Source organism: Pristiophorus japonicus, chromosome 1, assembly GCF_044704955.1.
Source record: "Pristiophorus japonicus isolate sPriJap1 chromosome 1, sPriJap1.hap1, whole genome shotgun sequence".
Lineage (NCBI taxonomy): Eukaryota > Metazoa > Chordata > Chondrichthyes > Pristiophoridae > Pristiophorus > Pristiophorus japonicus.
Window position 1 is genome coordinate 537,033,125 of NC_091977.1, and position 12,942 is coordinate 537,046,066.

The window sequence follows — 12,942 nt, forward strand, 5'->3', positions numbered from 1 at the left end:
AAAAAGTACTTGGATGTGCACCTGAAGTGCTGTAACCTGCAGGGCTACGGACCTAGAGCTGGAAAGTGGGATTAGGCTGGGTAGCCTCTTAGTCGGCCAGCACAGACACGATGGGCCGAACCGATTCCATGACTCCACTTCTTCCAGTACATTTACTCTTCCTGCCCATTTAAAACTGAGATGAGGAGGAATTTCTTCTCTCAGAGGGTTGTAAATCTGTGGAATTCGTTGCCTCAGAGAGCTGTGGAAGCCGGGACATTGAATAAATTTAAGACAGAGATAGACAGTTTCCTAACCGATAAGGGAATAAGGGATTATGGGGAGCGGGCAGGGAAGTGGACCTGAGTCCATGATCGGATCAGCCATGATCGTATTAAATGGCGGAGCAGGCTCGAGGGGCCGTATGGCCGACTCCTGCTCCTATCTCTTATGTTCTTATGCTATTCTGCTTAGCAATCTCACACTTTTTAATTGTACCACTCATGTGTAGTTTGCTAAAACACGCATGCACTTTGCTATGTGATAGCAGCCTGCAAGTGTATAAGTAACTTATGATATTTACCACAGAGACTTAAGAGTATGAGCTGTTTGCCTACATTTTTATTACAATTATAATACATTCCATCACAGGAACAGCTGTGAATCTGGGAGCTATTTTCACTGTTGTTAATTTTTTTATAATTTTAACGACCTCTAAATTCCCCTAAAGCAGATGTAGACGATGCAAGTGCATTTTACTCTCCTCCGACTCCAACTCATTATTCCACACTCGACCAGCTCCGCTGGGCAGGCCACATGCCCGACACAAGACTCCCAAAGCAAGCGCTCTACTCGGAACTCCTACACGGCAAGCGAGCCCCAGGTGGGCAGAGGAAACGTTTCAGGGACACCCTCAAAGTCTCCCTGATAAAATGCAACATCCCCACCGACACCGGGGAGTCCCTGACCCAAAGACCGCCCTAAGTGGAGGAAAAGCATCTGGGTGGGCGCTGAGCACCTAGAGTCTCGTCGCCGAGAGCACGGAGAAAGCAAGCGCAGGCAGCGGAAGGAGCGTGCGGCAAACCAGACTCCCCTCCCACCCTTTCCCTCAACCACTGTCTGTCCCACCCGTGACAGAGACTGTAATTCCGGTATTGGACTGTTCAGCCACCTGAGAACTCACTTTTGGAGTGGAAGCAAGTCTTCCTTGATTTCGAGGACTGCCCATGATGATGATTCCAAACATGCAACTTATCATCTTAGTAACAACCCACTTCTGCAACTGCAGATGTAGCGTGAACGCAGAGTTAAATAAAAACAGAAAATGCTGGAAATCTCAGCGGGTCAGGCAACATCTGTGGAGAGAGAAACAGAGTTTCGGGTCTGTGACCCTTCGTCAGAACTGGAAAAGCTTGAGATGTAACAGATTCTTAAGGAAGTGCAGAGGGGCAGGGAAAGGGGGGAGGGGAGACTAGAACAAAAGGGAAGGTCTGTGATAGGGTGGAAGGCAGGAGAGATTACAGAGACAGAAGGGATGGTGGGTAAAAATGAGATGGCAATGGGACAATTTAGGAAACAAAAGATGAGCCTAGACGGGGTGTGAATGGTGGAATCATCACTAGCTGCCATGGGAAAGGGAATAAAAGGGGGGGGTGGTGAACGCAGAGGGGCCAAAATTGCCCCTCCCCGCTCGAAACGGGGCGCCCGCAGCCCGTTTCTAAGCTTTTTACCGCCACGGTGGTTGAGGTTACCTCGTGAGTGAAATTTCGCTCTTTTTTTTCGACTCGGATCCGTGAGTCGGTCTTAATGGGGGGGGGGGGGCGGATACGGGGTGGTGACATCACGAGAGGGGCGGAAGTTGGGGGCGGTGGGGTACGGAGTGGCCGTTGCGATGACATAATCACGGCGCCGCATCACTCAAAGTGGAGAGCCAGCGCCATTGTTAAAGTTCGGTCCACGGGGCCACCCAGGGAGGGTTTTGTCCTGGAACCCAAGAGTTGGGGGGGGGGGTGGTGGGGGTTGTGGGCCAAGCTGTTTGTTGGTGGCCCGGCCGAACCCGGGGGGGGGGGGAGCATAATTGTTGGGCCTGACACGGCAGTCGGCCCGACAAAAAAACCATGGCGGCCGCAGCAGTGCATCCTGCCCCTTTAAACCTCTCGGGACCAACGCGAAAAAGCCTGTTTCGGCACCGCCCAACGGGAGGAAGATTTTCACAGTCAAGTGGTGGGGGGTGGGGGAACATCAGCGGTGCACACGGCGATGACACACTTAGCACGGATCGGCAGCAGTGGAGCAGGTAAGGGCGGGGGGGGGCGCAGGTCACCGCTGGGATAACACGGGAACGGAACTTTGATAATGGCAGCCATTACGCGAAACATTGCGCTCCGCAGTGTGGCCGTGGGTTTCCGGTGTTTACAGGCCCTTTTGGGAAAGGGGCAAATTCGGCCTGAACGTATTTCACACCTTTTCTTTTCCTCCTTCCACCCATCATTTCAAATTAACGAGAGGTGATCGCATTGCAACATGCAGGCAACTCTCGATTATCCGGGTCCCTCGGGGATTGGGCTATGCCGAGTAAACGATTTCTCCGTCAGAGTGATTGACATCGTAAAGTTAAAGCCCGATGCCTTCCCGAGCCGAAATTTAAAATCCCGTTACAACGGTCTCCCGTTGGATCCGTGTGCAGATAATTGCGAGTTTACCTGTATAAGATGCTGAGGGGGCTTGACAGGGTAGATGCCGAGAGGATGTTTCCCCCCCGGGCTGGAGAGTCTAGAACCAGGGGTCACAGTCTCAGGATAAGGGGTCGGCCATTTAGGACTGAGATGAGGAGGAATTTATTCACTGAGAGGGTGGTGAATCTTTGGAATTCTCTGCCCCACAGGGCTGTGGAGGCTCAGCCGTTGAGTATATTCAAGGCCGAGAGCAATAGATTTTTGAACTCAAGGGATATGGTGATCGGGCGGGAAAGTGGAGTTGAGGTCGATGATCAGCCATGATCTTATTGAATGGCGGAGCAGGCTCGAGGGGCCGAATGGCCGACTCCTGCTCCTGTTTCTTGTGTCCATATGCCATTGTGATTTATCATTCCAGTTTCAGGGGCCGATTTTGGTCAAGGCCCCCGCCCACCCAGGTGCCGCCCAAAGTGCCGCCGGTGGCCGCCGAGGTACCGGACGGTACTGTGGGCGGGATATTCACGGCCGAGGTCCCTCGAAGGTCGGCGGGCGGCAAATGGACGACGTACGTCGCCAATCTGGGCGGCAGTGGGCGGGAGGTCTCATTCTCAGCGGCAGAGGCGCTTGTCGCCCAAGTAACACCGAGGATGGAGTCGGGCCCCACGGAGGGTCGGAGACCTGGGAATAAAAATCATCAGGAAAAAAATCAAAAAACTATCGGAAGACCTTCAAGGGACCCCCCGTTCAGGTAAGTCGCTGTGGGAACAAAAATATATATAAAATGTTCACTGACCTTTTTCTCAGGATCCTCAGACTCACCGTCGGGGACAGACCCGCCTCCAGCCAGCGGCCCCGCCCCCGTTCTGCCGCCGACTCCCGCCGACTCCCGCCCGCAGGAATCTGGGAGCTCGGCGGGCGGGAGCTCAGTTGCGCCACTCGGCCGTCCGCTGACATAAGAACATAAGAATTAGGAACAGGAGTAGGCCATCTAGCCCCTCGAGCCTGCTCTGCCATTCAACAAGATCATGGCTGATCTGGCCGTGGACTCAGCTCCACTTACCCGCCCGCTCCCCGTAACCCTTAATTCCCTTATTGGTTTAAAATCTATCTATCTGTGACTTGAATACATTCAATGAGCTAGCCTCAACTGCTTCCTTGGGCAGAGAATTCCACAGATTCACAACCCTCTGGGAGAAGAAATTCCTTCTCAACTCGGTTTTAAATTGGCTCCCCCGTATTTTGAGGCTGTGCCCCCTAGTTCTAGTCTCCCCGACCAGTGGAAACAACCTCTCCGCCTCGATCTTGTCTATCCCTTTCATTATTTTAAATGTTTCTATAAGATCACCCCTCATCCTTCTGAACTCCAACGAGTACGGACATCAGCGGGCGCTTCACGGCGGCTCTCCCCTCCCGCCCGCTCCAGGCCCCCCCGAAAGTGGCACTGGGTGGGTCTTCAGGAGGAATGTCGGGGGCAGTGGGCGGCGAGGTGATCAATTTCAGCCCCTTCACTGAATTTCTATATCCATTTTTTTTAATATTAAGGTGGTTAACTGCAGCACCCTAACCCATCCCACTGTTATTGCATGGTAAATACTGAAACAGGAGTGAGTACAAGGTATGTTACCTGATCTAGGGGTTTGGATGACATGGTATGCCTGAAAATGAGATTGCAACCTTGAAGTCAGTCCCTCCAGGCTACTGATTATCATCCGCAGATTGCAAAATATGCTGCACATCTGTCCGACCCTCTCTTCCTAGTGTTCCCACTGCCCTCCTATTGATCCTGCTGTGCTGTCTGCACGGATTCTGTGGCTCGGTTCGTGGAAACTGAGCGAGGGCTAGTGAGCGCAGACAAAGAAAGTGCGGGGAGAGGGAGAGGGAGAGAGAGAGAGAGTAGTAAGCCACGGGAGAAAACGAGAGTGTGAAAGCGTGGAGTGAAGGAGGGAGAGAAAATTGGTGGAGAGTGAGGGAGGGGTTAGAGAGAGAGAGAGGGAGAGAGGGAGAATGAAATCAAGGAACAGACAGTGGCGAGGGAAATGAGAGAGAGAGATAGAGAGAGCGAAAGAAACAGTGGTGAGGGAAATAAGAGACAGAGAGGAGCGCAGTTAGAAATTCTAGTCAGGACTGATTGAGGGTCAAATGGTCAGATTTCTATCATGACATTTAGAGAATATGTAATGAAGGCCAGCCGGAAAGGAGGTCTGTTCTGTGAATGGGCTAATCATATTAGGGAGCGATTAAGCCAATGGCCACAACTCATTTATGATGACCTTGTTATTCACGAATAATCTCGGCAGCCCACTCAGTTTTTCTCCAGTTTATGCCATATGTTAAAATCATCCTGCTAAAGGACGAGGCACCGAGGGGATGAAGATGGATATATGGCGCGCTATATTCCTTCGTGATTTGGGTTCACTGCAAACTTTTAATTACTCAGTTGCTGTGGGCTGTTGAAATTAGAATGTTTCGACTTTGAACATCGTCTTCAAATGGATTTTTAAAGTACTTTTATCTGCCACCAGCTTCTACCTCGAACTCTTCCTCTTCTGCAAGAGATGGTGCTACGCTCCCCGTAGACACCTGGCACTGCACTCAGGTGACTTTTCCTGTACACCTGTCTAGACATGTCGCCAACAACAACAACAACAACAACTTTACCCTGATCATCATCATCACAGGCAGCCCCTCGGAATCGAGGAAGTCTTGCTTCCACTCTCAAAGTGAGTTCTCAGGTGGCTGAACAGTCCAATACGGGAATTACAGTCTCTGTCACAGGTGGGACAGACAGTGGTTGAGGGAAAGGGTGGGTGGGGAGTCTGGTTTGCCGCACGCTCCTTCCGCTGCCTGCGCTTGCTTTCTGCGCGCTCTCGGCGACGAGACTCGAGGTGCTCAGCGCCCTCCCGGATGCACTTCCTCCACTTAGGGCGGTCTTTGGCCAGGGACTCCCAGGTGTCGGTGGGGATGTTGCACTATATCAGGGAGGCTTTGAGGGTGTCCTTGTAACGTTTCCTCTGCCCACCTTTGGGCTCGCTTGCCGTGTAGGAGTTCCGAGTGGAGCGCTTGCTTTGGGAGTCTCGTGTCGGGCATGCGGACAATGCCGTGTGGAGTCTTTGTGGAGACATAGAAACATAGAAAATAGGTGCAGGAATAGGCTATTCGGCCCTTCTAGCCTGCACCGCCATTCAATGAGTTCATGGCTGAACATGCAACTTCAGTACCCCATTCGATGAGAAGTCCCATCTTCACACTGAGGACACCCTCCATCATGTTGTGTGGCACAACCACCGTGCTAAATGGGATAGATTCAGGACAGATCCAGCAGCTCAAAACTGGGCATCCACGAGGCGCTGTGGGCCATCAGCAGCAGCAGAATTGTATTCCACCACAATCTGTAACCTCATGGCCCGGCATATCCCTCACTCCAACATCACCATCAAGCCAAGGGACCAACCCTGGTACAATGAGGAGTGTAGAAGAGCATGCCGGGAGCAGCACCAGGCGTACCTAAACATGAGTTGCCAACCTGGGGAAGCTGCAACACAGGACTACATGCATGTTAAACAGAGGAAGGAGCTGAGAGAGTGCTGCACTGTCAGAGATGCCATTTTTCGGATGAGACGTTAAACCGAGGCCCCATTTGCTCTCTTGGGTGGAGGTAAAAGATCTCATGGCACTATTTTAACGTTTTAATATGATAGACAGAGCTAAGCGATCCCACAATCAATGAATCCGATTAAAGCTCTGCAGTCCTGCCACATCCAGTCGTGAATGGAGGTGGACCACTAAACAACTAATGATGGCGGAGCCCAACACGCAAGTGCAAAAGACAATGCTGCAACCATCTTCAGCCAGAAGTGCTGAGTGGATGAACCATATCGGCCTCCTCCTGAGGTCCCCACCATCACAGAAGCCAGTCTTCAGCCAATTCGATTCACTCCACGTGATATCAAGAAACGGCTGAGCGCACTGGATACAGCAAAGGCTATGGGCCCCGGCAACATCCTGGCTATCGTGCTGAAGACTTGTGCTCCAGAACTAGCCGTGCCTCTAGCCAAGCCGTTCCAGTACAGCTACAACACTGACATCTACCCGACAATGTGGAAAACTGTCCAGGTATGTCCTGTCCACAAAAAGCAGGACAAATCCAATCCGGCCAATTACCACCCCATCAGTCTACTCTCAATCATCAGCATCAATGATGGAAGGTGTTGTCGACAGTGCTATCAAGGGGCACTTACTCACCAATAACCTGCTCACCGATGCCCAGTTTGGGTTCAGCAAGGACCACTCGGCTCCAGACCTCATTACAGCCTTGGTCCAAACATGGACAAAAGAGCTGAATTCCAGAGGGTGAAATGAGAGTGACTGCCCTTGACATCAAGGCAGCATTTGACCGAGTGTGGCATCAAGGAGCCCTAGTAAAACTGAAGTCAATGGGAATCAGGGGGAAAACTCTCCACTGGCTGGAGTCATACCCAGCACAAAGGAAGATGGTTGTGGTGGTTTGAGGTCAATCATCACAGCCCCAGGACATCGCTGCAGGAGTCCCTCAGGGCAGTGTTCTAGGCCCAACCATCTTCAGCTGCTTCATCAATGACCTTCCCTCCATCATAAGGTCAGAAGTGGGGACGTTCGCTGATGATTGCAGTGTTCAGTGCCATTCACAACTCCTCAGATAATGGAGCAGTCCATGCCCGCATACAGCAAGACCTGGACAACATTCAGGCTTGGGCTGATAAGTGGCAAGTACATTCACACCACACAAGTGCCAGGCAATGACCATCTCCAACAAGCGAGAGTCTAATCACTGCCCCTTGACATTCAACAGCATTACCATCGCCGAATCCCCCACCATCAACATCCTGGGGGTCACCATTGACCAGAAACTTAACTGGACCAGCCACATAAATACTGTGGCAACAAGAGCGGGTCAGAGGCTGGGTATTCTGCGGCGAGTGTCTCACCTCCTGACTCCCCAAAGCCTTTCCACCATCTACAAGGCACAAGTCAGGAATGTGATGGAATACTCTCCACTGGCCTGGATGAGTGCAGCTCCAACAACACTCGAGAAGCTCGACACCATCCAGGACAAAACAGCTCATCCACCACCTTCAACACTCACTCCCTCCACCACCGGCGCCCCCTGGCTGCAGTGTGTACCATCTACAAGATGCACTGCAGCAACTCGCCAAGGCTTCTTCGACAGCACCTCCCAAACCCGCGACCTCTTCCACCTAGAAGGACAAGGGCAGCAGGCGCATGGGAACACCACCACCTCAAAGTTCCCCTCCAAGTCACACACTATCCTGGCTTGGAAATATATCGGCCGTTCCTTCATCGTCGCTGGGTCACAATCCTGGAACTCCCTCCCTAACAGCACTGTGGGAGCACCTTCACCACACGGACTGCAGCGGTTCAAGAAGGCGGCTCACCACCACCTTCTCAGGGGCGATTAGGGATGGGCAATAAACGCCGGCCTTGCCAGCGACGCCCACCTCCCAGGAATGAATTTTTTTAAAGTGCCTCTATCCCCGAAGCGAGAGATAGTCATTATACAGCTGATGGTCGGCCATTTCAACTCCTCTTTGTCCCTCTCTCCCCTTCCTCCCTCACTCGTTGGCCAATTCGGATCGCCAACACTGGTTGGGCGTATTCCTGGAGGTTTCGTCACATGACCTCCCGCTAGCCCCGCCACCACGCTCTCGCCATTGGCCACCCATAGCGTCCAACCCCGTGGCTCACGCACCTTCCTCACAGCCGATTGGACAGCGAGCATGCTGTCTGTTACCCGCCATTGGGTGATTTGCGAGAGCCAAATAACCTTTTTGGCCGTCTCCAATACTTTCATAACTAATAAACGAAAGTGTTTAAATTAAATAAAAGCACATTTTTGTTTTAAAGCCTTATTGATTTCTCTCCCAGGTTGCTTGCAGCTGGGATTAATGTTTCATTCCTGAGATCTCCAGCATAATCCAGGCAGCTTAGCGACTATAACGCCAATCCACCTGCGCATAACAGTAACTTGCATTTATATAGCACCTTTAAGGTAGTAAAACTTCCCGAGGCGCTTCACAGGAGCGATTATCAAACAAAATGTGACACCGAGCCACATAAGGAGATATTAGGACATGCAACCAAAAGCTTGGTCAAAGAGGTAGGTTTTAAGGAGCGTCTTAAAGGGGGAGACAGAGGCGGAGAGGTTTAGTGAAGGAATTCCAGAGCTTGGGGCCCAGGCAGCTGAAGGCACGGCCGCCAATGGTGGATGGTGGAGTGATGGAAATCAGGGGATGTGCAAGAGGCCAGAATTAGAGGAGTGCAGACATCTCGGAGGGTTGTAGGGCTGGAGGCCTCTTCCAATATCTGAAGGGGCTGCTCCTCAAATTCTGGTTGCACTTCAGTCCCACGCTCCTGTGCGGAGGGGAGCGGGCGGGTCGGAAGGTCTCCTCGTGGGACTGCTCTGGGGCCTGGCCAAGAGGGCCATCAGCCGGTCCAGGCAGCGGGCGGTCGAGGGGGTCGTTCAGCCCGACTGCCTGCCTCTCTTCCGCGGTTACGTTCGTGCCAGGGTTTCCCTGGAGATGGAGCACGCGGTGTCCACCGGTACGCTCGCGGCCTTCCGCGAGAGGTGGGCGCCGGAAGGACTGGAGTGCATCATCACGCCCGGCAACCAAATTTTAAGTTGATTTAATTTACTGTCCAAAGTTTAATTTGTTTAATGTGTCCGGTTTAGTGCCCCTTTAATCAGAGGGCACTTGATTTACAGATCAACAACAAAATAGTTGTAGGGGTAGAGTAGGTTACAGAGATAGGGAGGGTTGGGGGGGGGGGAGTCGAGGCCATGGAGGGATTTGAAAACAACGATGACAATTTTAAAAGCGAGGCGTTACGTAATCAGAAGCCAATGTTGGTCAGCGAGCACAGGGGGTGATGGGTGAGCGGGACTTGGTGCGAGTTAGGACACGGGGCAGCCGAGTTTTGGATCACCTCTAGTTTACGTCAGTTAGCATGTGGGAGGCCAGCCAGGAGTGCGTTGGAATAGTCAAGTCTAGAGGTAACAAAGGAATGGCTGAGGGCTTCAGCAGCAGCTGAGCTGAGGCAGGGGCGGAGACGGGCAATGTCACGGAGGTGGAAATAGGCGGTCTTAGTTATGCTGCGGATATGGGGGTCGGTAGCTCAATTCAGGCTCAAATATGACACCAAGGTTGCGAACAGTCTGGTTCAGTCTCAGACAGAAGTTGGGGAGAGGGATGGAGTCGGTGGCTGGGGAACGGAGTTTGTGGTGGGGACCGAAAACAATGGCTTTGGTCTTCCTAATATTCAAACGGAGAAAATTTCTGCTCATCCAGAACTGGATGTGGGACAAGCAGTCTGACAATTTAGAGACCGTGGAGGGGTCGAGAGAAGTGGGGGGTGAGGTAGAGCTGGGTGTCGTCAGTGTACATGTGGAAACTGACGCTGTGCTTTCGGGTGATGTCACCAAGGGACAAAATGTAGATGAGAAATAGGAGGGGGCCAAGGACAGATCCTTGGGGGACACCAGAGGTAACGATGCGGGGGCGGGAAGAGAAGCCGTTGCAGGAGATTCTCTGGTTACGATTAGATGGATAAGAATGGAACCAGGCGAGTGCAGTCCCACCCAGCTGGACGATGGTGGAGAGGCGTTGGAGGAGGATAGAATGGTCAACCGTGTCAAAGGCTGCAGACAGGTCAAGAGGAGGAGGGATAGTTTGCCTTTGTCACAGTCACAAAGGATGTCAATTGCGACTTTGATGAGAGCTGTTTCGGTACTGTGGCAGGGATGGAAACCGGATTGAAGGGATTCAAACATGGAGTTGTGGGAAAAATGGGCACGGATTTGGGAGGTGACAACACGTTCAAGAGGAAAGGGAGGTTGGAGATGGGGCAATAGTTTGCAAGGACGTAGGGGTCAAGGTTTTTTTTTTTGAGAGGGGTGATGACGGCAGATTTGAGGAAGAGGGGAACAGTACCTGAGGAGAGAGAACCGTTAACAATGTCAGCTAACATGGGAGCCAGAAAAGGAAGTTGGGTGGTCAGCAGTTTGGTGGGAATAGGGTCAAGGGAGCAGGAAGTGGGTCTCATGTACAGGATGAGCTCGGAAAGGTCATGAAGGGGTTAAGGGGGAAGGGGAGAATGGAGAGGGAAAGATGGAGAGAGGGAGGAATGGCGGGAGAAGGGGAAGGGGAGAAAGAGGGAGAGAGAAGGGCAGCAAGTGAAGGGGAGAGGGAGGGAGGGAGGGGAGTAAGGGATGGCGAGGAGGAAGGGGTAAGGAGAGAGTGAAGAGAGGGAGGCGAGGGAGGGGATACAGGGAGGAAGGAATGGATAGAGTGGAGAGAGAGGGGGAAGGGGGATAGGTAGAAAGGGAGGAGTGAGGGATGGATAGAGTGGGGAGGGAGGAGAGATGGAGAGGGGGATAGAGGGAGTGGAGTGGGAGGAGATATGGAGGGGGATGGAGGGAGGAGAGGGGGAGGGAGGGAGAGAGGGATAGAGAGAGGTGAGAGAGGGAGAGGGGAAAGAGGGAGAGATGGAGAGGGAGCTGGAGAGTGTGGAGAGAGGAGAGAAGTGTGGAGAGAGGAGAGAAGGATGGAGGGAGGAGAGAGGGAGAGGGGAAGGGAGGGAGAAGAGATGGAGAGGGGGATGGAGGGAGTGGAGAGGGAGGAAAGAGGGGGATGGAGGGAGTGGAGAGGGAAAGATGGAGAGAGGGAAGAATGGAGGGAGGAAGGGGAGAAAGAGGGAGAGTGATGGGGTGAGAGAGGGAGAAGGGGAGAGGGAGAAGAGGAAAGAGAGGGAGAGAGGGGAGTAAGGGATGGAGAGGTGGAAGGGGAGGAGATAGTGAAGAGAGGGAGGAGAGCGGGAAGGGAATACAGTGAGGGAGGGATGGATAGAATGGAAATTCAGAGATGGAAAGGGAAGGGGAGATGGAGAGGGGTGGAGAGAGGGGAGAGGGAGGGGATGGAGAGAGTGTGGAAGGGAGGAGAGGAGAAGGGTGGAGAGGGGAAGGGAGGAGAGAGGGAGGAAGTTGGAGAGAGGAGGAGGAAGGAGAGAGGGGTGGAGAGAGTGGGGAGGGAGGAGGTGATGGAGGGAGGGGAGAGGGGGATGGAGGGAGGAGAGAGGGGAGGGGGCGTGGGGGAGAGAGGTGAGGGGAGAGGGGAGGGGGCGGGAGGAGAGAGGGGGAGTGGAGAGGGAGGGAAGGTGAGAGGGCAGGAAGGGGAGAGGGGGGAGGGGCGGGAAGGGGAGGGAGGAGAGAGGGGGGAGGAGAGACGAGAGAGAGGAGAAGGGATGGAGGGAGAGGAGGGAGGGAGGTCGGAGGGATGGAGGGAGAGGAGGGAGGGAGGTCGGATGGAGGGGGGAGGAGAGAGGGAGGGAGGGAAGGAGAAAGGGAAGGAGAGGAATGGAGGGAGGGAGGGAGGGAGTGGAGATGAGAGGGAGGGAGGGAAGGGGGAGAAAGGGGAGGGAAGGAGAGGGAGGGGAGGAAAGAGGAGGGAGGGGAGGAAAGAGGGATGGAGGGGAGGAGGGGAGGAAAGAGGGATGGAGGGGAGGAAAGAGGGATGGAGGGAGGGGAGGAAAGAAACAGGGAAGGAGAGGAGGAAAGAGGGAGGGAGGGGAGGAGAGAGGGGGAGGAAAGAGAAAGGGAGGGGAGAGGGAGTAGAGAGAGGAGAAAGGGAGACAGGGAGGAGAGAGGGAGCGAGGGAGGAGGAGTGAGGGGAGGAAAGAGGGAGGGGAGGAAAGGGAGGAGGGGAAGAAAGAGGAATGGAGGGTCGAGAGAGGGAGGGAGGGAGGAAAGAGGGAGGGGAGGAAAGAGGGAGGGGAGGAAAGAGGGAGGGGAGGAAAGAGGGAGGGGAGGAAAGAGGGAGGGGAGGAAAGAGGGAGGGGAGGAAAGAGGGAGGGGAGGAAAGAGGGAGGGGAGGAAAGAGGGAGGGGAGGAAAGAGGGAGGGGAGGAAAGAGGGAGGGGAGGAAAGAGGGAGGGGAGGAAAGAGGGAGGGGAGGAAAGAGGGAGGGGAGGAAAGAGGGAGGGGAGGAAAGAGGGAGGGGAGGAAAGAGGGAGGGGAGGAAAGAGGGAGGGGAGGAAAGAGGGAGGGGAGGAAAGAGGGAGGGGAGGAAAGAGGGAGGGAGGAAGAGAGGGGGTGGGAGAGAGAGAGAGAGGGAGGAGAGAGGAAGAGTGGGAGGGAGGGGCAGGAGGGAGGAGTGGAGAGAGGGAGGAATGGAGGTTGTGGGGGAGGGAGGGAGATGGGAGGGAGGAGAGAGAGGGAGGGAGGGAGGAGAGAGGGGGGG

General features: G+C 53.8%; 1 protein-coding gene across 1 annotated transcript in view; it reads left to right on the top strand.

Moving 5' to 3' along the window:
- Positions 1-12,942, top strand: part of cdh2 (cadherin 2, type 1, N-cadherin (neuronal)) — a 312,706-nt gene that overhangs the window by 35,923 nt on the left and 263,841 nt on the right. Inside the window, exon 2 of the mRNA XM_070888845.1 lies at positions 3,073-3,145. Within this exon, the coding sequence (XP_070744946.1) occupies positions 3,073-3,145 (73 nt within the window). The remainder of the gene's footprint in view (positions 1-3,072; positions 3,146-12,942) is intronic.